The following is a 24481-nucleotide window of genomic DNA, read 5'->3' on the forward strand; positions in this document are numbered from 1 at the left end:
GAACATCAATCGCCGGGAAGTAGAATGGATATACAGAATTAATTCCTTACAACCTGATGAACTAAACATTGAGTTTGATCTGAAACAATGTCTGCTTGAATAGTTGAATAGGGCAGGAATGGATGCGGAAAGCATTTCTGGAGCACAGCCCAAACTTCCGGGCTTCGGCCCAGAACTTCTGTGCCACGGCTCTGCAAAAAAATAGAACATGTTCTATTCTTGTCCACAATTGCGGACAAAAGTAGTCAGTTCTATGGGGGTTGCCGGCCGAGTGTATTGCGGATCCACAATTTGCGGATCCGCAATACACTACGGACATGTGAATGGACCCCAAGACTAGAATCCAGGAGCATATTAACAACCTAAAGAAAGGCTTGGAAAGTCATAGTGTGGCCATGTATTTAAAAAAAAAATGTGTGGAAATAGATCCTAAGGGGTTATGGTTTGCGGGGATCGAAAAGGTTAAACTGAACTGGCGGGGTGGGGACCCGGTGGCGAACATCAATCACACCGAAGTAGAATGGATATACAGAATGAATTCCTTACAACCTGATGAACTAAACATAGACTTTGATCTGAAACAATGTCTGCTTGAATAGTTATAAGTTTGTAGTGAAGCTATGGTATAACACTATGGGGAGGATTAGTTAGAATGGGAGGTCTTATTGGTTGCTACAAATCACATGTTAGGTTTGTGAATGGGGAATGACGTATGGTGATAGTAGATGTGAGTGCAATGTGATTGGCTGAGTAATAACAAGTGGGTAATGTTAAATAGCGTAAAGCTAAGGAGAGAGGTCTATTGGTTATGAGTTGTAGTTATGAAGGATAGATTATTTACCACGGAGAGAAGATATAATGACTCCGGTCACATCTTTCAAAAAACAATGGATAGTTTGAAGGTCTGTTTTAAGCTAATAGGGTTGCTATACTGCAGAGATTTAATATATGTAACACAGGCAACGTGAAATTACCATGTGTAAGACAAAGACTATTGATATTGATTGTTGATTTAATTTAAGTATACTTAACAGAAATGTGGTTGTTTTAATCTTATATAAGTTTTAATATACAGGTATTTTATATTAAAGAGGGGTGGGAGGGGTATGTCTTTATGGTCATCCCCATGCCATATAAATAGAACGCCCAATTGTGGGTGTAATATTCGCCCCTGATGAAGCTATTTTGGCAAAACCTGGGTCCGGCAGTCTTGTGAAAAAAGACGATTTGTCGATTGTTCAATGTCTGTTAATTTTATACCTTTTTGAGTATAATAAAACATATTTTGATATATGAAAAGTTGATGGACCTTCACTATGTGCTCCAAATTCAAAAATCCACAGAAGGGTCGTTTTGGGCAAAGATTATCCTCTGTTGGAACTCGGTTGTTCGGTTTCACCAGAAGAGACTGTCATGTCCTCATCTAAACTCAGAAGCTACAGCCTATACGTGGCAGCGTGACCACCTCTTTTGCGTAAACTACTGTTTGATGTGAATCAAGCCCACTTCACACAGAGGTCTGCAAAGTGGTGAACTAACGTAGTGGTGAACTAATTTATTTTGTTATATTTGTTTTGTTTTTGTTTTTACTATTTTAGCAAATTTTAGACAAACTTTTAAAAAGATTTGGCAATCATGAACCAAACCAGATCTCAAAAGGTTTGCTCATCTCTAATGAGATCACATATGACTGCTTCATGCTGTGGAGCCCTAGCCTAACAGAGTATCACGATCGGCGTGACGATCACATACATGACGCAAAGGGAGGGAAAAGGGAAGGCCCTGTCCAAGGGAGAAGGAAAGGTGGTGACCCCTAACTCACCTTGAGGCTGGCACCTGACTGCCCTGACGTCCCTAGACGGGTTTCCCACCTGTACGCCGATCACATGCCTAAACCCTGGCTTTCCCTAAGATGAGCCCTAAGTAGTGAATAGGGCGGTGGGGACACTAGTCTGCACCACTAACACTAAAGGAAAACACCAAGGAGAGGACAGACAATACATATAATCCCAGGTGGGCAAAAACAGCGAACAACAAAAGCCCAACAGGGATCCGGAGTGTAACTCTCTGGAACAACAACCAGGAATCACAGCTACACAGCTCCAGTGGGTCAGTATAGAAGTCCAGACAGGAAGCTCTATATCTGGCAACCAGAGAAGTGGGAGGGAGAATATAAGGAGGTTGGGAGTGACGGACAAGAAATAGCTGAGGAGAAGAAGCTACGGATCCCTGAGTGAGACAAAAATGATTGGAAGGCAAACACAGAAAGCTACCATTAAGAAACAGTGCAATCTTTAGACATAGAGCGCGCAGCCACCCGCTGCGACTTCCTGACCCCGGATATAACAGAGTCAGATGTGGCTCTTGACACCCTCATGACACAGAGATACTTAACTGGAGGCTCACTTCTTTATTTCACCCTGGAATCCTGCATTTGCATAAATTGTCTAATAACATTCCTTAGCCAAATTGCGCTTCTAAGGCCTGAGCTCCATCGCAATGTTATGTTCCATGGTTAATGCACTGTGCAATAAAACCAGATTATTAGCCTGTGCCCACAATTTTTGAATGACTTTATACTTCATACTGAGTCTGTACTACTGATGTTATGTTCCTCTCGCCATATCAGTTTTGATGAAACTAGGACATTTTAAAGGTTGTGGGGCACATTTATCATAGCTTGGCATATACTAGTCTATGATAACCAGGTGGTCTTTGCTAGCCCCTTGCTGACAAAGATTTCAGTCTTGTTCCCCACCAGAAAACTAGTGTAAAAGATGATAAATGTGGAGGGGCTGCCTACCCGCCCTTACGCCCTCAACACTCAAGAGTCATTGAAAAAACACAAATTTTGCACCTTTTCACACAAAAAATTGTAGTACCACTACAGCCATTTTATTGCTCCAATGCAGCTAAAATAATGTAAAATAATGAAATAAAATAAAAAAAGAAAGAAAACTTTCTAAATCTTCAATTAAAATATTCTACTTTTTTGGGGCTACAACTTCTATGCTTACTAATGTGTCTTCTTGATAACAGACAACAAACAAACCTTGTTTAATTTAATCTTGTAGAGGCGCTCTCTTTCATACTGTTTACTACCTCGGCCAATGTGTTTGGGACAGATAAAGGGGATTTGATTGCTGGATCAGACTACACAGGGTTTGTTTGTAGTCTGTAACCAAGGAGACAAGAGCCCGAGACACATCATGAACTATTTTAATAAAGATTAGTGTTGATCGAGCACAAAAGTGCTCGGGTGCTCGGATAGAACACTTTGGGATGGAAGTCAATGGGAGAACCTGAGCATTAAACCAGGCACCCCCTGTTCTGAAGAGGGGAGGGTGTCTGGTTCATAGGAAAAGGTCAGAAAATGATGGAAACACCACTGAAATTGTTTGGGAGCAGCATGGGGAAGATGTCTGGATGCATCTTGCTGCTGGGAACGATGTTGTCCGAGTAGTACGCCACTTTTTCAGACTGACAATAATACGCACCAAACCGAAGATAAAATCGATTTTAGAGGAAAAATTGTTAGGAAACCTTCTTTCCTGTATATTTACTTGTATATAAAGTGCAAGTGCTGCCAAAAATTTCAAGGAATAGGCACTTCGATACAACCTGTATATCACATAAAGGAGGGCCTCATTCACATTGTGGTACAATTGTTCATGTAGTGGGACTCCTATACTCATAAAGTCTATGCACTAAGTGAAAGGGCTGCCAAAAATTACAAGGAAACAGCACTCCAATACACCCTTTATTATACATAAAGGAGGGCATCATACACACCCTTGAAATATTATTATTGATGGCCTGCTGGTGACCCTCAAAAACATTAGGAGCAAGGGCCTGCTGGTGACCCTCTAAAACATTAGGGGCGAGGGCCTGACTGATGGCTGACTGGTGCTGCAAGATGAGAATTCAGAGGTGGAAGTGGAGGAGGAGGTGAAGGAAGAGAATGGGGGGTTGCAGCCACTAATGTAGGTGGTGGCGGAAATTCTCATTGAAGTAGGGCCCGCAATCCTTAGCATCAGTAGCACCTGTGCCATTCCAGGGTACAACTCTCACTCAGCCTCCACAATGTTCACCCTTTGTGCCATCAGGGAAATGTAGCGTCCCTGGCCACAAGCACTTGTCCATGTGTCAGTCGTTAAGTGGACCTTCCCAGTAACTGTGTTGGTCAGGGCACATGTGATGTTACGGGACACATGCTGGTGTAAGGCGGGAATAGAACACCGAGAAGAATAGTGGCGGCTGGGGGGCTGCGGAAAGCCTTGATGTCCACAAGCCTAAATGGCAACATTTCCAGGGCCAGCAATTTGGAAAGGTGTGCATTTAGTGCTATGGCCTGTGGGTTGGTGGCTGGGTATTTGGGCTTTCGTTAAAAGGCCTGGGGTATGGATATCTGTACACTGTGCTGGGACACAGAAGTGGATGTGGTAGATGATGTGCTTGCGAAGGTCCAGGTGCAGGGTGGGAGGCATCCGGGCCTGCGTCTTGGGCAGGGGATTGGCCAGCACGTAACACAGGGGAAGAGGAGGAAGTGGTGTGACCCGCAGACACAGATTGTGAACCCTTTGATGCCATGTGGCGGATCATGCTGGTGGTGGTGAGGTTGCTAGTGTTCAGCCCCTGCTCATTTTGGTACGGCACAGGTTGCAAATGACCTACCTACCCCTTGGCAAGGAGATTGACCCAAGGGGGTGCCCCGGGGAAAAGTTGCGGGCCTGTTTGGTGTGGCCCGCCTTCTCCTTTTTGCCACCCCACTGACTCTTCCAGCCTGTTGCGGTGCTGCGGATCCCTCCCCCTCTGTACTGCTGTCCTCGCTTGGCTTGCCACTTTCCCAGGTCGCACTGGTGTGAAGTTGAGAGTGGTGTCCTGCGCTGCCCTGCAATCTTGGACATGAAGCTAGGCAGCGTGGATGAGTGTGTTTCTTGTGCTCTGGCAACAGGCACAGTTTCTCCGCGCCCAGGGCCACGGCCTCTGCGTACACCATCAGCAGCACGGCCACTTCCCCATCCCTTACTGCTCACCTTCAGCATATAAAATGGTATATATGCTTAGACTGAATGTCACAGATATTTAGGATGCGCAAACATTATACAGGAGATGTAGAGCAGGTAATGTCACTGCCACCAGCAGCGAAAAGATTAGACTGAATGTCACTGATATATCGGATGTGCTAACATTACACTGGAGATGTAGCGCAGGTAATGTCGCCGTCACCAGCGGCCAAACAATTCCACTGAATTTCACAGCGCAAATGTAACACAACAGATGCAGCAGAGGTTGTGTCACTGTCAGCAGCGGCCAAACAATTGCACGCAATTTAGAGCAGGTTGCGCTAATAATCTATATGGCAGCCAGATAAAACAATAGTCCTTAAAAGGACTTTTGGATCTCTAACACCTTTCACCAGTAAAACCTGCCCAACAAACAAACCAATTCCTGTCCCTACACTATCGTTCCCTTCTGCTGCAGCTCTCCCTGACTAAGACTGAGCTGAACCACATGTCATCAAGTGCTATATAGCACCCGATTACGCATTCCGGCCAGCCAATCACTCTAATGCCAGTAGCCAATATGGCTACAGCATTACAGTGAGTGCCAGTACCTCCGCACACGTTTGTTAGCTGCGTAGCGATGCTCGAGTAAAAAAGTGTTCCAACACTAATAAAGATTATTTGCATTTTTTTTTTTTTTTTTTACTTGCATTTAGGAACAATAACATGTATGGCAGAAGGTTACATACTGTACCATTTACACAACTAATCAATGTGAAGACCCTCAGTCAGGAAGTACCGTATGGCAAGTACAAGGACAGCACAAAGTCCTCCATATTCTTTATACTGCATAATGTTATAGAAGATATGAAAAAATGAGCAGATTGGAAATGACACCCAGTAAATACTAAATGTGATCTGACATGATTCCGAACCAAGATATTACTGGAAGGCAAATTAGAGATTACATTTCCCATGTAATAACATTTCCAAAGTATCTGTTCTAATGACTCTATGTTGTTATGTTCCTCTATTATTCATTCCAGAAATCTACGAATGAATTGCCAGAAGTCTGTGATATAGGTACAACTGGGTGTTTTCTCTTGGGGTAGTGTCCCTGAATAGTAAGTATCACACTGATTGGATAGTAACAAGTCCAATTGGTAACACCCAGTTGGACCGTTAATGCAGACAGCATTACAGCAACAACAAAGTTATAAGAAAAGATGCTCCAAATTTATTATTACATGGGGAATACAAGGAATTACTCAAACAGACAAGCCAGGAGCAGTAACAGGCCTTCTTTAAAACAAGCATGTTAACTAAAATTGATTTGAATACATTTTGAAAACAAGTGCAAAATACTTACTGTTTCTATAAGAAAAAGGGACATGGTTGGGTCCAAAAATGATAAAGATGCACCCAATGAGTATATAGTAAAATACAGTATAATAAGCTTTGGCAGCTTGACTAAAGCCAAAAAAGAATTTTTCCTGGGTAAATCATCTGCAATAAATATGAAACACTGTAAATAAAAACTGTTTTTGCAGGGTTTTTGTTTTTGTATTATTAGTGCTCTAAAGCTATAAAAGCATACATAATATGGTGTTTATTTCAAGCTAAATATACATAAAATATTCTTAAGTAGTTTTATACACATCTTGTAACATATTGTTTTGCGGTGAATTTAATGTTCTGTAATTTTGGAGAAAACAAATGTAAATAAAATAGTACAAGACATGGGGGGTTAAAAAGCTTCCATGCTAGTTTTCTGACATAGAAAAGTTGGAAATTTTGGTGCAAGTCCCAAAATATGTGACTGTTTTCCCCCTGACATTCTGACACTTTTGTAAAAAGTGAGCAGGTGGGGACATTTTCAGGGTGGGACTTCTGTGGCCTGATGCATTTAACAAGATGTTTTCCAAAAAACAGCTGCACATTACACCTGAAGTTTACTCCAGTTCCTGGTTAGAGTAGATTTCAGTTGTGGAGCATGGGTGCCACGAAATATGGCACAATTATTAAGTAGTGTGCACCTACTACATGGACAGACACCAGAAGAGTGTTCCTTTGTAGTGTTGGTCGAGCACCAAAGTGCTTGTGTGCTCTGGTGCTCGAGTAGAACACTTTCCGATGCTCAGGTGCTCTAGAAAGCACCAGAGCACAATGGAAGTCAATGGGAGAACCCGAGCATTAAACCAGGCACCCCCTGCTCTGAAGAGGGGAGGGTGTTGAGACTCTAGTTCGGCTTAGGAGTCCCTGCTCTGACGCCATTTATAGCTATGTCCATATATGGAGTCAGTGCTTGGGGACACCCAGTGTATTTAAATCTAATTTAGCCTCTATTTCTGAAAAGTTTCTGGCTTCTGCATGACAGCCAAGAATCTTAACCACTATGCTCTAGAGCTGCATAGCCAGTTACTTAAAAAAAAGAATAATACATATGAGACTTCTGCTGTATAGGAATACTTGCAGCTCTATAGTGTAGTGGTTAACATTCTGTGCTGTAATGTAGAAGGTTGTGAGTTCAAATCCCATTAGAAACTTTTCAGAAATACAGGCTAAATTTAATTTAAACATATATATATATATATATATATACACATTTTTAGCCATTATATATTATTATATACTTAGAATATATAATATATCATAATATATGTAAATATATTATGGCTAAAACATCAGTAGTAGTTTCCCACATATTATGCACTCATATATATCAGAAGTATGATTTTCTCTCTCTCTCTCTCTCTCTCTACATATATATATATATACAGTGGGATGTGAAAGTTTGGGCAACCTTGTTAATCATCATGATTTTCCTGTATAAATCGTTGGTTGTTACGATAACAAATGTCAGTTAAATATATCATATAGGAGACACACACAGTAATATTTGAGAAGTGAAACGAAGTTTATTGGATTTACAGAAAGTGTGCTATAATTGTTTAAACAAAATTAGGCAGGTGCATACATTTGGGCACTGTTGTCATTTTATTGATTCCAAAACCTTTAGAACTAATTATTGGAACTCAAATTGGCTTGGTAAGCTCAGTGACCCCTGACCTACATACACAGGTGAATCCAATTATGAGAAAGAGTATTTAAGGGGGTCAATTGTAGGTTTCCCTCCTCTTTTAATTTTCTCTGAAGAGTAGCAACATGGGGGTCTCAAAACAACTTTCAAATGACCTGAAGACAAAGATTGTTCACCATCATGGTTTAGGAAAAGGATACAGAAAGCTGTCTCAGAGATTTCAACTGTCTGTTTCCACAGTTAGGAACATATTGAGGAAATGGAAGACCACAGGCTCAGTTCAAGTTAAGGCTCAAAGTGGCAGACCAAGAAAAATCTCGGATAGACAGAAGCGACAAATGGTGAGAACAGTCAACCCACAGACCAGCACCAAAGACCTACAACATCATCTAGCTGCAGATGGAGTCACTGTGTATCGTTCAACCATTTGGCGCACTTTACACAAGGAGATGCTGTATGCGAGAGAGATGCAGAGGAAGCCTTTTCTCCTACCACAGCACAAAAAGTGCCGCTTGAGGAGGGCTAAAGCACATTATTATGATTGGTCATAACATTATTATTATTTGGCCATAACAAGGGGCGTTATGCATGGAGGAAAAAGAACACAGCATTCCAAGAAAAACACCTGCTACCTACAGTAAAATATGGTTGTGGTTCCATCATGATGTGGGGCTTTGTGGCCAGTGCAGGGACTGGGAATCTTGTCAAAGTTAAGGGACGCATGGATTCCACTCAGTATCAGCAGATTCTGGAGACCAATGTCCAGGAATCAGTGACAAAGCTGAAGCTGCGCCGGGGCTGGATCTTTCAACAAGACAACGACCCTAAACTCTGCTCAAAATCCACTAAGGCATTTATGCAGAGGAACAAGTACAACGTTCTGGAATGGCCATCTCAGTCCCCAGACCTGAATATAATTGAAAATCTGTTGTGTGACCTAAAGAGAGCTGTCCATGTTCGGAAGCCATTTCTATTTTGTGGTGCCCAAATTTATGCACCTGCCTAATTTTGTTTAAACAATTATAGCACACTTTTTGTAAATCAAATAAACTACATTTCACTTCTCAAATATCACAGTGTGTGTCTCCTATATGACATATTTAACTGACATTTTTTATCGTAACAACCAACGATTTATACAGGAAAATCATGACGATTAACAAGGTTGCCCAAACTTTCGCATCCCACTGTATCAACTAAATACACCCCTAAATTGTTCAGACCGCACTTTCAACCCAATAACAGATGCTATGATTACTGCAATTACTGTTTGAAACAATCTAAAATCTGTAGTATTAGAGCACTTTTAGTAACCCCAATTAGTGCAGCAAGGTGTAATAGAATCGCTCCTATTACTCAAGCTGTACATTCCCCTATTGGTCCCTGATCTCTTCCTACAGTGTGGATAATGCCTCGGTATCCTTTCCCTACACTATGAATAATCTTTCCTTAAATAGGTCAATATTATATACAGTACAGACCAAAAGTTTGGACACACCTTCTCATTCAAAGAGTTTTCTTTATTTTCATGACTATAAAAATTGTAGATTCACACTGAAGGCATCAAAACTATGAATTAACACATGTGGAATTATATACAAAACAAAAAAGTGTGAAACAACTGAAAATATGTCATATTCTAGGTTCTTCAAAGTAGCCATCTTTTGCTTTGATTACTGCTTTGCACACGCTTGGCATTCTCTTGATGAGCTTCAAGAGGTAGTCACCTGAAATGGTCTTCCAACATTCTTGAAGGAGTTCCCAGAGATGCTTAGCACTTGTTGGCACTTTTGCCTTCACTCTGCGGTCCAGCTCACCCCAAACCATCTCGATTGGGTTCAGGTCCGGTGACTGTGGAGGCCAGGTCATCTGGCGCAGTACCCCATCACTCTCCTTCATGGTCAAATAGCCCTTACACAGCCTGGAGGTGTGTTTGGGGGTCATTGTTCTGTTGAAAAATAAATGATGGTCCAACTAAACGCAAACCGGATGGTATAGCATGCCGCTGCAAGATGCTGTGGTAGCCATGCTGGTTCAGTATGCCTTCAATTTTGAATAAATCCCCAACAGTGTCACCAGCAATGCACCCCCACACCACACACCTCCTCCTCCATGCTTCACGGTGGGAATCAGGCATGTAGAGTCCATCCGTTCACCTTTTCTGCGTCGCACAAAGACACGGTGGTTGGAACCAAAGATCTCAAATTTGGTCTCATCAGACCAAAGCACAGATTTTCACTGGTCTAATGTCCATTCCTTGTGTTCTTTAGCCCAAACAAGTCTCTTCTGCTTGTTGCCTGTCCTTAGCAGTGGTTTCCTGATTCACACAGTCTCCTCTTAACAGTTGTTCTAGAGATGTGTCTGCTGCTAGAACTCTGTGTGGCATTGACCTGGTCTCTAATCTGAGCTGCTGTTAACCTGCGATTTCTGAGGCTGGTGACTCGGATGAACTTATCCTCCGCAGCAGAGGTGACTCTTGGTCTTCCTTTCCTGGGCATGTGAGCCAGTTTCTTTGTAGCGCTTGATGGTTTTTGTGACTGCACTTGGGGACACTTTCAAAGTTTTCCCAATTTTTCGACCTTCATTTCTTAAAGTAATGATGGCCACTCGTTTTTCTTTACTTAGCTGCTTTTTTCTTGCCATAATACAAATTCTAACAGTCTATTCAGTAGGACTATCAGCTGTGTATCCACCTGACTTCTCCACAACGCAACTGATGGTCCCAATCCCATTTATAAGGCAAGAAATCCCACTTATTAAACCTGACAGGGCACACCTGTGAAGAGAAAACCATTTCAGGTGACTACCTCTTGAAGCTCATCAAGAGAATGCCAAGAGTGTGCAAAGCAGTAATCAAAGCAAAAGGTGGCTACTTTGAAGAACCTAGAATATGACATATTTTCAGTTGTGTCACACGTTTTTGTTATGTATATAATTCCACATGTGTTAATTCATAGTTTTGATGCCTTCAGTGTGAATCTACAATTTTTATAGTCATGAAAATAAAGAAAACTCTTTGAATGAGAAGGTGTGTCCAAACTTTTGGTCTGTACTGTATATAAATTTTTAAATAAAGTATTTTCACTGTCCAGCAACGTCTCTCCCTGAACTAAGTTCACTGTAAAATGGTGGAGACCGGGCATGATGAGGCTGTTTATAGGGCTGTGACATCACAGGGGCTGGCTATCTGCTGATTGGCTGTCTGCATGGCATTGTGGGTGCTCCCTCGTACCTGGGCTTCTTACTTTCACTTTGTAGCATGTGCAGCAGCCATTTTAGAAAATATTTATTTTGCTACCACGAAGTGCGAGTAAATTCGACTTCGGGACAAATCAAATTTTTCCTGAAATTCGGATTGAATTCCACTTAGTCAACTTCGACTTGCTCATCTCTATTTGTACTGTATTGAATTGTTATGTATTTTCATTTTTGTGTACTAGTAAGGAGAGGTATGGTTGGCATAGCTTGGCATGAACAAAGCTGTTTCTTCCCTCTTGGCTTCCTAGATCCTGTGCAGTATTAGAAGGGAGATGAAGCACATGAGAGATCTTCCTACTCCTTGGAACCCAATATCCTTCTCCTGTGAGACTAACACTTCAGGAAGACCCGCAAAATACATCTTTAAGAAAACAAGTCAGTAGAGTGATCAGTGAAATACAGCTTTACAGACACGGCTGAAAGGTGAGTGGTGACGGCTAAGACACCCATCACCAATACCTCCACTATGCCAAAGATCAAGTCAGAATCTTACAGAGGACACCTATACCCACATGTGCCAATAAATAGCCATCCAACTTGTCAATATACCTCCTCAATTAATGCTAGGAACTGCACTTTGATTTAACTACTGTTGGATGTACCCCAATTTTTATTTTGCACATAGTAAAAGGACTGCGCCGATTCCCAGGGAGCAATAGCCTAAAGGGGGTACACCATGACAAGCAAAGATTGATCAGAGCACTGAATCAATGCAGGCTTTGAAAAACACTCCGAAGGTAAAGACGTACAGACACGGAAAGGACCAACTTAATGGTACCCTGCTGGTTTAGATAAAAAATTCTGCTCCGTCAATACAGACGCGAACAGTCTTACCAGACCCTTGGTAGATGATGGGTGAGGTTCATTGATGACAGGAGGCAGGAAACACTGGGTGTATGCCAGGCAGGAAAGAGGTGCTTCTGCTGTGTAGTCGGGTAGATCAGACAGTAGGAATGGTCCCATATAACCCTATCAAGGTGAAGGGGCTATTATGCTACTACCTGTCTACTCAGAGCACTCGCCTTGGAAAAGGCGACCCTGTCCGGTAGCCTGTCCCTATAGTGGACCTGTACCCTAGAGCTACAAAGAATATACCAGTGATAGATGGATGATGATACTTCCAGTGGTCTCCCGACGTGGCACGTTTCTGACCGTGACTTCTTCAGGGGAACGACTGCAGGAGGTAACAGTGTCGCCGCAGCTTTCTGACCTTAGGCTAATTGGACACTGGGGAAAAGGAACAAGCTGTAAAGGCCTGTATTCTGCTTAACCCAGGATGGGATGCAGTGTGGCACAGGAGGGGTAGTCCTGTGCAAGACGGTCTGGGGGATATAGTAATCCCAAATACATGGAACCCTTATGGTTCGGGGTAACAGTATAGTAGACCAGCTGCAATTGTGTGCCTCAGTAGTGAGTTTAAATGGACGCGCTCTATCTCCGTCGCCCCTCCCTCCCAGTGACGTCATCGACGCGGGACGCCACCCAGGGGCGCCGCCGTCCGCCCGGTCACGTGACCCAAGCACCAGGAGAACCTGAAGCTAGTCACCGCACACAGGGCAGAGGGCAGACGCAGCCAGTGACGCCATACGCCGGCGACACCACGTGGGAAGGGCGGGATCGCGGCAGGGGGTGGGCGGGAGGATGGTGATCACTCAGCCAATGTTTAAGTGGTCTGGTGATCACATGGGGCGCAAATTTTATGCGTCTCCTTCGTAACTTAGAAGATAGCAATGAAGCCTAGAAACGGCTAGTGGCATTTGATGCAGAGTTGACTGGTACAGAACGGGATACAGATAATGCTAGAGATCTTGTTAGCTGGGCCACACAAAGTCAGATATGTATGTGGGGGTGCGCTTGTATAGTGAACAGGGATACCAAGTAGGATTAACCAGGGATCTCTGTGAGGATGCACTATATGGCGCAACCCCAGTACAGCATGGTCTGTAGTCAAATTACAACTGCACCAACCCCAGGGGAATTGTGCCTAGAGTGGCACATGTATATATTCAGACTCAGACATATATGCAAATACAGGAGGGGCGAGGGGAAGGTTTTGCACTATGTGCACGTGCACTGTAATGCGCAGAGGCGATTTGGAGGGCATAGCCATCAGTGCACGCGCAAGTGCAACACACCTCCCCAGGGGACCATCAGGGAAAGCACGATTATAGACCCGGCATTATGATAGATGTAAATGTATTTTTTCTTCCTTTGTTTAGAGGAAGCAGGAAAAGTTTAGCCTTTTGTTCATGCCGCCTGGTGCTGCAGTTTTCAGATAAAAAATCCACGTTGGAGTAGTTTCTTATCCCAGTCCCCCCCTCTTGGTGGGGGTTTCACAAGGTCGGTGCCCATGAACTTTAACCGGGCCTTGCCATTGTGATTGGTGTGCATATGTTTGGACACAGGGGTGTCCCTCTTATGTGTGACATCTCCCATGTGCTCACCAATCCTCCTCCGAAATTCCCCTATGGTTTTGCCGACGTACTCCAAACCACACTCACATAGGATGCGGTATATCACACCTCTGGATTTGCAGTTAATGAAGTGTGGAATGGAATAAGTCTTGCCCGTGACCGAACTAGTGAAGGTTTTAGTGGTCAAGATATGTTTGCAGGCAACACACCTACCGCATTTGTGACTGCCCACTACGGTGGACCGTAGCCATGTAGAATCTGTAGTATTAAGTGAAAAATGACTGCGGACAAGCTTATCACGCAGGTTGGTACCACGTCTGTACGTGATTTGTGGACTGTCTCCTAGTATATCCTGGAGGTCAGGGTCCATTTTGAGGATCCCCCAGTGGCATTGTAGGATCTTTCTGACCTGGCTCGAACCTCTGTCGAACGTGGTGATTACACGGGACAGTTTGGTTGTAGATGCGTTCGGCTGTTTCGGAATTAGTAGGGTCGGTCTTTGTCTTGCAAGAGCTGCTTTGTAGGCGGATCTTAGGATATAATCAGGATACCCCCTTTGTAAAAATCTAGCCCTTAGGTCAGCTGCCTGAGCCACAAAATCTTTCTTGTCTGAGCAATTTCTGCGCAGACGAAGATACTGCCCTCTTGGTATCCCCCTCCTGAGTGGGAGAGGGTGACTGCTCTCCCATCTCAGGAGAGAGTTAGTCGCATTGGATTTCCTGTGAATCGAGGTGTTTAGTTCTCCCCTGGCGTTCTTGGTAATTTTGATATCCAAGAATGGTAGGCTAGTTTGATGTGTCTCGTATGTGAACTTCATGCCTATCTCGTTTTGATTCAATCGGGACACGAACGACTAAAAACGAGAGGGGCTGCCATTCCAGGTGATGAAAATGTCATCAATATAACGCGCCCACAGCCCAATTCTGGATAGATCATCCAGATTCCTTTCCCCGAATACCAGGGTCTCCTCCCACCAGCCCAGGAATAAATTAGCGTACGACGGGGCCCATGGGCTCCCATCGCGGTACCCCTGAGCTGGTGGTAGATTTTGTTATCAAAGGAGAAAAAATTCCTGTTGAGGGTAAATTCCAGGATTCGGATGATGAATTTGCTGTGTGCGCGGTATTGACACCCTCTCGATTTCAGGAATAACTCAACCGCCGCCAATCCTAACTGGTGTGGTATAGAGGAATATAAGGCCTCTACGTCAATGCTTGATAGCAAGCATTCATTCTCAAGGCATAGACCCTCCAATTGTTTGAGGAGGTCCGTAGTATCCCTGAGATGAGAAGGTAACGTAGAGACAAAAGGCGCTAGGACACAGTCGATGTAGATCCCCAGATTTTGATTCAAATTGTCTACCCCTGACACTATTGGCCTCCCTCTTAAAGGGGATGTCCCCTTGTGAACCTTGGGGAGACAGTAGAATGTGACTCTATGGGGGAATTGAGGTAATAGAAATGCATACTCCTCCACCGAGATGACTCTGGAGCCTTTGGCCTCATCAAGGATGGATTTTAGTTCACGTTTGTATACGTCAGTGGGGTCCCTTTCCAAGATCTCGTAGGTCTCTTTATCGGATAACAGGTTCCTACACATGTCCCTATATTGCCCAGAGTCCATGACCACAATGTTACCCCCTTTGTCAGCCGGTTTGATGACGATTTGGGGGTCATTGGCGAGGGAGGAAATCGCGGTGGTCATGGACTCTGTGCAATTGGAGTGGTGCGAAGAGATCTGAAGATTTTCTAGGTAATTGGTGACCGTATTTAAGAAGACATCTATACAAGAGACTTCATTGGAACTGGGTGGCCTGGCATACACCCAGTGTTTCCTGCCTCCTGTCATCAAAGAACCTCACCCATCATCTACCAAGGGTCTGGTAAGACTGTTCGCGTCTTCATTGACGGAGCAGAATTTTTTATCTAAACCAGCAGGGTACCATTAAGTTGGTCCTTTCCATGTCTGTATGTCTTTACCGTTTAGTGAGTCTTTTTAATCTGTCACTTCTAGAATACATTAAAAGTTATATTTTAAATAAGTATACTCCCCCCTTCCTCTGGATAGGGGCCCATTGCCTGAGTGTTTTTTAAAGCCTGCATTGATTCAGTGCTCTTATCAATCTTTGCTTATCCTCCTCTACTGTGGCATGGCAGGGTTCCTGGCAACAGGTTTTGATGCAGACCATTGGTTACACGAAGCCAAGGATATATTTTCTGAGAAATTATTCCACCCAAAAAAATGCCTTCCCTCTTTTCATACTGCTTTCACTGACCTGACACAGGTCTACACAGAGCAAATCACGTCATGGTGGGAAGTCCAGAGTCTTGACAATTATATAAAAAACTGTATAGTCCCACGAGGTCTTCGTATATCTCTTCTTCCATCAGCTCGGTCACGTAACCCGGGGTTTTTGACCAAGTGGGAACAGGAGGCAACCAGCAGCTCCCTCAGATTGATGAGACTACTGGTGGAGGAAGAGAGAAATACACTGACTACTCTTAACCTGAAGCTGACTGAACAAATTGAGGTGGTGCAGACCTTCTCACAGGAGACAGAATTCTCCAACAGGGAAAAACAGCTACAACTGACCCTGGAGAAGTACCAGTACCACCTCAAAGAAAGAAAGCACCGCCAGTTTATACGAGACCTCTCTGACTTCAAGGAAAACCGCATTTACTCCTCCCTGAGTAACGTGAAAAGGGACAACAGACCCAGTAACTCTGAAAGATCATCAACTGAAACAGATTACTCAGACTCAGAGAGAGAGACAGGCCCCAAAACAAATAAACAACCTAACAGGGGCACTTCTAAAAGAGGTCGACCCAAGGGCTCATATAGAGGACGAGACACTCGTTTTTTAGGACAACTCAACCAGACTCTGGACTACCCACTCCGCAGCTGCACAGCACTACCGCCAAATCCACCACAGGACCAGAGGTCATAAATCTGTCCTCACGTCCCCTTTCCCAAGGCGAGACTACAGCCCTTGAACTGGGACTTTCCTTTGTGACTACCCCTAAGTTTGATAGGTTCACTGCCATTAAGGACCTGAATCTATTTATTCGGAAACTAAGGTGGCACAAGCATTTTAAATATATTGACAGACGGCAGTGCCTTGAGCTGGGTATTCCTGTGGAGATGTTAGCAGATGTCCAACTACTGAATTCATTATCCACGATGGACAACTCAGCTTCAGGCCTTGGCCCCTTTACAGACCCTAAATGTAAAAGCCGCAAGATGCCACCCAGTTCCAATGAAGTCTCTTGTATAGATGTCTTCTTAAATACGGTCACCAATGACCTAGAAAATCTTCAGATCTCTTCGCACCACTCCAATTGCACAGAGTCCATGACCACCGCGATTTCCTCCCTCGCCAATGACCCCCAAATCGTCATCAAACCGGCTGACAAAGGGGGTAACATTGTGGTCATGGACTCTGGGCAATATAGGGACATGTGTAGGAACCTGTTATCCGATAAAGAGACCTACGAGATCTTGGAAAGGGACCCCACTGACGTATACAAACGTGAACTAAAATCCATCCTTGATGAGGCCAAAGGCTCCAGAGTCATCTCGGTGGAGGAGTATGCATTTCTATTACCTCAATTCCCCCATAGAGCCACATTCTACTGTCTCCCCAAGGTTCACAAGGGGACATCCCCTTTAAGAGGGAGGCCAATAGTGTCAGGGGTAGACAATTTGAATCAAAATCTGGGGATCTACATCGACCGTGTCCTAGCGCCTTTTGTCTCTACGTTACCTTCTCATCTCAGGGATACTACGGACCTCCTCAAACAATTGGAGGGTCTATGCCTTGAGAATGAATGCTTGCTATCAAGCATTGACGTAGAGGCCTTATATTCCTCTATACCACACCAGTTAGGATTGGCGGTGGTTGAGATTTTCCTGAAATCGAGAGGGTGTCAATACCGCGCCCACAGCCAATTCATCATCCGGATCCTGGAATTTACCCTCAACAGGAATTTTTTCTCCTTTGATAACAAAATCTACCACCAGCTCAGGGGTACCGCGATGGGGAGCCCATGTGCCCCGTCGTACGCTAATTTATTCCTGGGCTGGTGGGAGGAGACCCTGGTATTCAGGGAAAGGAATCTGGATGATCTATCCAGAATTGGGCTGTGGGCGCGTTATATTGATGACATTTTCATCACCTGGAATGGCAGCCCCTCTCGTTTTTAGTCGTTCGTGTCCCGATTGAATCAAAACGAGATAGGCATGAAGTTCACATACGAGACACATAAAACTAGCCTACCATTCTTGGATATCAAAATTACCAAGAACGCCAGGGGAGAACTAGACACCTCGATTCACAGGAAATCCAATGCGACTAACTCTCTCCTGAGATGGGAGAGCAGTCACCCTCTCCCACTCAGGAGGGGGATACCAAGAGGGCAGTCTCTTCGTCTGCGCAGAAATTGCTCAGACAAGAAAGATTTTGTGGCTCAGGCAGCTGACCTAAGGGAATAAAAACCATAAGGGAATTTCGGAGGAGGATTGGTGAGTACATGGGAGATGTCACACATAAGAGGGACACCCCTGTGTCCAAACATGTGCACACCAATCATTATGGCAAGGCCCGGTTTAAGTTCATGGGCATCGACCTTGTGAAACCCCCACCAAGAGGGGGGGACTGGGATGAGAGCCTACTCCAACGTAAAGCATGCTGGATTTTTTATCTGAAAACTGCAGCACCAGGCGGCATGAACGAAAGGCTAAACTTTGCCTGCTTCCTCTAAACAAAGGAAGAAAAAATACATTTACATCTATCATAATGCCGGGTCTATAATCGTGCTTTCCCTGATGGTCCCCTGGGGAGGTGTGTTGCACTTGCACGTGCACTGATGGCTATGACTTCCAAATCGCCTGTGTGCATTACAGTGCACGTGCACATAGTGCAAAACCTTCCCCTCGCCCCTCCTGTATTTGCATATATGTCTGAGTCTGAATATATACATGTGCCACTCTAGGCACAATTCCCCTGGGGTTGGTGCAGTTGTAATTTGACTACAGACCATGCTGTACTGGGGTTGCGCCATATAGTGCATCCTCAATCCTCACAGAGATCCCTGGTTAATCCTACTTGGTATCCCTGTTCACTATACAAGCGCACCCCCACATATATATCTGACTTCGTGTGGCCCAGCTAACAAGATCTCTAGCATTATCTGCATCCCGTTCTGTACCAGTCAACTCTGCATCAAATGCCACTAGCCGTTTCTAGGCTTCATTGTTATCTTCTAAGTTACCAAGGAGACGCATAAACTTTGTGCCCCATGTGATAACCAGACCACTTAAACATTGGCTGAGTGATCACCATAGTCCTGCCCACCCCCTGCCGCGATCCCACCCTTTCCACGTGGTGTCGCCGGCGTATGGCGTCACTGGCTGCGTCCGCCCACTGCCCTGTGTGCGGTGACTAGCTTCAGGTTCTCCTGGTGCTTGGGTCACATGACCGGGCGGACGGCGGCGCTCCTGGGTGGCATCGCGCGTCGATGACGTCACTGGGAGGGAGGGGCGACGGAGATGGAGCGCGTCCATTTAAACTCACTACTGAGGCACACAATTGCGGCTGGTCTACTATACTGTTACCCCCAACCATAAGGGTTCCTTGTGTTTGGGATTACTATATCCCCCAGACCGTCTTGCACAGGACTACCCCTCCTGCGCCACACTGCATCCCATCCTGGGTTAAGCAGAATACAGGCCTTTACAGCTTGTTCCTTTTCCTCAGTGTCCAATTAGCCTAAGGTCAGAAACCTGCGGCTACACTGTTACCTCCTGCAGTCGTTCCACTGAAGAAGTCACGGTCAGAAACGTGCCACGTCGGGAGACCACTGGAAGTATCATCATCCATCTATCACTGGTATATTCTTTGTAGCTCTAGGGTACAGGTCCACTATAGGGACAGGCTACCGGACGGGGTCGGCTTTTCCAAGGCGAGTGCTCTGAGTAGATCTTCACCTTGATAGGGTTATATGGGACCATTCCTACTGTCTGATCTACCCGACTACACAGCAGAAGCACCTCTTTCCTGCCTGGCATACACCCAGTGTTTCCTGCCTCCTGTCATTAAGGAACCTCACCCATCATCTACCAAGGGTCTGGTAAGACTGTTCGCGTCTTCATTGACAGAGCAGAATTTTTTATCTAAACCAGCAGAGTACCATTAAGTTGCTCCTTTCTGTGTCTGTATGTCTTTACCGTTTAGTGAGTCTTTTTAATCTGTCACTTCTAGAATACATTAAAAGTTATATTTTAAATAAGTATACTCCCCCCTTCCTCTGGATAGGGGCCCATTGCCCGGTACACCATGACACAACACCTCACCAGAGCCACTACCACTCCCCTCCTCTGCACTGGCTCCTCAGGGGCTTGCTGAAAGTGTACCAGGCTACCAGACTGTATCTCTTTAAAAGTATATGCAATTCTGTCATATATTCACCTGCTTGACAGTGTCAAGCCGAGGAGAGAAAGCTATGTATCAGTACAGTAATCAAATGATCTGCTAATGCAGCAATCAGGAGGTCCTGAAAACTATTCCAGCATGTATTAGATAACATCACAACCCAGACCAGTTATTACAATGCAATGGTATTCATTCAATGCTATCAGTTTGGCAGCTCATGTGCCTAGAATATCGGCATGCAGCCCATTCACAGCATGCTGGTCCTTTCCTGAACTTCACTGTCAATGCAATAGATCTGCTCCTAACTTAAAGGGAGTCTGTCACCACAATTTGCCCTTATAGACCACTTACATGGCACTGTAGCATCACTATAGATTAGTCAAACGGTACCTTTGTCTTTTTGTTTGGATGTTCACCGGAAGCAAAAACTGAGTATTAGTCATATGTAAATGAGGGCTCGCAAGTGCCCAGGGGCGGCGTTTGGGCTGTAAGTGCCCAGTCCGCTCTTCCTTCTTCTCACATAACCCCTCCCCAGCCTGTTGCTTGGCCCGCCCTGTAAGCCTCTTACATCATCCAGTGTACTGGCCGATATGTCCGAGCATGCACACTGCATGGAATGATGCTGCTGCCCCCAATGGTCATCACAGTGTGCATGCACTGGCAGGATATCGGCAGTACGCTGGATGACGTAAGAGGCTTACAGGGCGGGCAAAGCAACAGGCTGGGGAGGGGTTATTTGAGAAGAAGGAAGAGTGGCCTGGGCACTTACAGCCCAAACGCCGCCCCTGGGCACTTGTGAGCCCTCATTTACATATGAACAAAACTCCGTTTGTGCCCCTGGTGAACATCCAAACAAAAAGACAAAGGTACCATTTGACTGATCTATAGTTATGCTATAGTGCTATGTAAGTGGTCTATAAGGGCAAATTGTGGTGACAGACTCCCTTTAACTATAATATCATCTTCATTTTTTCAGCTGATGACAACTTTAAGGTCTTGAGGAAATAAAAATAATTTCTTATAATAAAATATTTGTGCATACCATATTTTGGCAAGGCAAAGATATTGAGTGGGACCATTAACAAGATAAGACAGCCAATTGTAATAAATGGAACTTCGTATCCAAATGTTTCATAGAGAATTCCACCGACTGGAGGACCCAAAACAAGACCCAGCCCAGTGAAAATTTCAAGAGAGCCCTGTGCAATAGATAGAAGAAAAGCATTCATTATTCAGCAACTTTCAGAAACTATTCAGCAACTACACATCAAATTAGACTGCAGCACCCCATGTCTACTGTACTTACATTAGTGACCCTACTGGAAGCACCTATCATCACACAAAAGGCCATATAACCTACTAGACCTATATTCAGAAACTAAATAATTTTACAGAAGTATGAAATATACAAAAAATGAAAGGGCAAAGAAAGGCATTATTTCATATGGCCGTAATGAAGCTGTATTTTAAAGGGTTTCTACCACTTCATTTGCCCCTATTTAGCTTTCAGACACGAATGGATATGCTAATGAGCCTCTAGGTGCTATGCGGGCGTCTTTTCAGCACCTAGAGGCTCCGTCTACCTTCACATAATGCCGCCCAGCGCTTCCCTCCAGCACGCCCATCTCTGATGGAATCCGATCCTCCCTCTGTTCCAGCCGTACGAAATCTCGCGCCTGCGCCATGCACGTCTGTAATCGGCGCAGGCACAGTGAATGTCTGACCGCTGCCTGCTCAGACATCTCCACCTAGAGGCTCATTAGCATATCCATAAAAGTTCTTTTTTTAGCAAAACGGCTGGACAAAAAACTGTTAGATTAGGATTGTTTGGTACAGCAGACACTAGCGGATCGCTAGTGTCTGAAAGCTAAATAGGGGCAAACGAAGTGGTAGAAACCCTTTAAAGTCAGTTATGTAGAGTATTGATGGCTAGGGCTCATTATCCCAATCCTTTTCTTTGGGAACGTTGTCACTTAGTTGCAAAGCTGGATATATTTATTAGATTAATTTCATGCATGCCAATCTAGAAAGTCCGGAGGCTCCCCAAAAAAGTGGAGACCTCCAGATCTCCAGAAAGAGCTGGCAAATCTCCCACACAGCTTGTGGAGGACTCCTGGAAAACAGCCCTCCATGAGGTCTAACTGTATGTATATGGTGTCAGGATGCTCCATCAGTAGATGCAGCCTTGGTGGCTGCACATGGGCTGAAGGGGTGTGTCACATCATAAAAACAGGGATAATAAAAAAAAGGGGGATAATCTTCAGGGGAAATGGCTGGGGCTTGGGAAAGGGGAATGTCCATGGTGCACATGCTTCGCATGCTCAGTCATCTCACACTTGCCAACTGCTAAAAGTTGGTAAGTATGGATTAATGTTGATCAAACCTAACAATTTTGGCAGGATTAGACAACCATTTAATGTGTATAAGGTTGTCCCTTTATCCGCCTTCCCCCTAACCGAACACGTAGGGGAGGAAAAGGATTGGGCTGTTGATATTAACGTGCTCTTAAGGGAGATAAGTCTGACAGTGGCTTTCTACCCTCACCTGATTTTAACAAAGGCACACTTGGCCTAGCCAAGCAAGGATGTATATAAAGAGGAATTGCAAGGAATAGCTGTTGGCTGAATAAGTTATCTAAAATGTATGGACATTTTAAGTAACAAACACACAAGAAAACACACAGATAGTTATCTTCATGTATCATGTTGTAATCCATCTGACTTACAAATACAGTGGCCATATTGTTAGGGAATGTCTTCGCCATAACAGAAAATGATGCCGTTGTTGAAGCACCAAATCCCACAGCATCCACGCATCTCAACAAAAGGCACAATGCTATGAATATTGTTCCGTCAGTTACTTTGTCGAGCAATCTGAAATTATTTTAAAAAAGTAGAAATCAACCTATTGTGATACATTTTTATATTAAAATGGTTCTCCAACTTTTTAAAGTGATGGCCTATTCTCAGGATAGGCCATCAGTAGCTGATTGGAGGGGGTCTAGCACCCGACACCTCTGTTGGTTAACTGGTCTGTGTAGCTCCATCACCAGAACTAAACTGCACTGTCAACATTGTAGTGGACAGCACTCCTCCCTGCAGCGTTACTTCTACTGAAGCATGCCACACCCCTGCTGATCAGCTAGTGATGGCCCATCAAAGTCCATTCATCTTACAGGGACTGATGAATAAACAGTGCACTACTGGTTCTTTCATTTTAATTGTTACCTTTTAATGTAGAGAGCTAATGAGCAGATAGATACACGCCTCTATTGTTCTCAAGATACATACCTAAGGGCTGAGATCATCATACATGTGTAATGCACAATGGAGACTTTTAGCAGGAGCTTGGGGTGGCCAGGAAGCTAGAAAAATTTTATGCATGTAACAACGGCTTCAGCTCCACTAATGGCAGTGATTGACTAATATGATATTTTGTGACTATCTCTCTCTTATACTACCATTGGGCGTCTTATACTACAGGGGCTCCCCCACTGTTGCAGGTTAAGTGATCGATAGGCTACATTCACATCTCCATTAGAGATTATCTGGCAAACTGACCCAGCATAAATGTAGGCTGCCAGATGAACATAAACTGCTGCATGCAATGAAATATATCCAGCCAAAACCTGGCTTTTATGCGGGAAAGCAGTCCAATCACCGCCGGATCCCATTTTAGTCAATAGGTCAACGTGAAAACAACCTTACTTACTTTTACTCTGTATGTGATGTCTATATATACAGTGGATATAAAAAGTCTACACACCCCTGTTAAAATGTCAGGTTTCTGTGCTGTAAAAAAAATTAGACAAAGATAAATAATTTCAGAACTTTTTTCACTTTTAATGTGACCTATAAACTGTCACATAACTGTCTTCACTGTGTTCCATGGTATATCTAATGCCTTGGAAATTCTTTTGTCCCCTTCTTCTGACTGATACCTTTTAACAATGAGATCCCTCTGATGCTTTGGAAGCTCTCTGTGGACCATGGCTTTTGCTGTGGGATGTGACTAAGACAATTACAGGAAAGACCAACTAGAGCAGCTGAACTTTTTTGGGGTTAATCAGAGGCACTTTAAATGATGGCAGGTGTATGCTGACTCCTATTTAACATGATTTTGAATGTGATTGCTTAATTCTGAACACAGCTACATCCCCAGTTATGCACACTTATGCAACCACATTATTTTTGCTGGTTTTTGTTTTCTTCCCTGCACCTAGAATATTTCAGTTTGTTTTTCAATTGAGTGGTACAGTTTATGGGTCACATTAAAGGTGGAAAAAGTTCTGAAATGATTTATCTTTGTCTCATTTCTTTTACAGCACAACCTG

General features: G+C 44.1%; 1 protein-coding gene across 1 annotated transcript in view; it reads right to left on the reverse strand.

Moving 5' to 3' along the window:
• LOC122935403 (MFS-type transporter SLC18B1-like) overlaps positions 1 to 24481 on the reverse strand; it is a 97008-nt gene that overhangs the window by 35736 nt on the left and 36791 nt on the right. The window contains exons 6-8 of the mRNA XM_044291174.1: positions 22874 to 23021; positions 21191 to 21347; positions 6376 to 6512 (exon numbers count right to left, since the gene is read on the reverse strand). Of these exons, the coding sequence (XP_044147109.1) occupies positions 6376 to 6512; positions 21191 to 21347; positions 22874 to 23021 (442 nt within the window). The remainder of the gene's footprint in view (positions 1 to 6375; positions 6513 to 21190; positions 21348 to 22873; positions 23022 to 24481) is intronic.

Source organism: Bufo gargarizans, chromosome 4, assembly GCF_014858855.1.
Source record: "Bufo gargarizans isolate SCDJY-AF-19 chromosome 4, ASM1485885v1, whole genome shotgun sequence".
Taxonomy (NCBI): domain Eukaryota; kingdom Metazoa; phylum Chordata; class Amphibia; order Anura; family Bufonidae; genus Bufo; species Bufo gargarizans.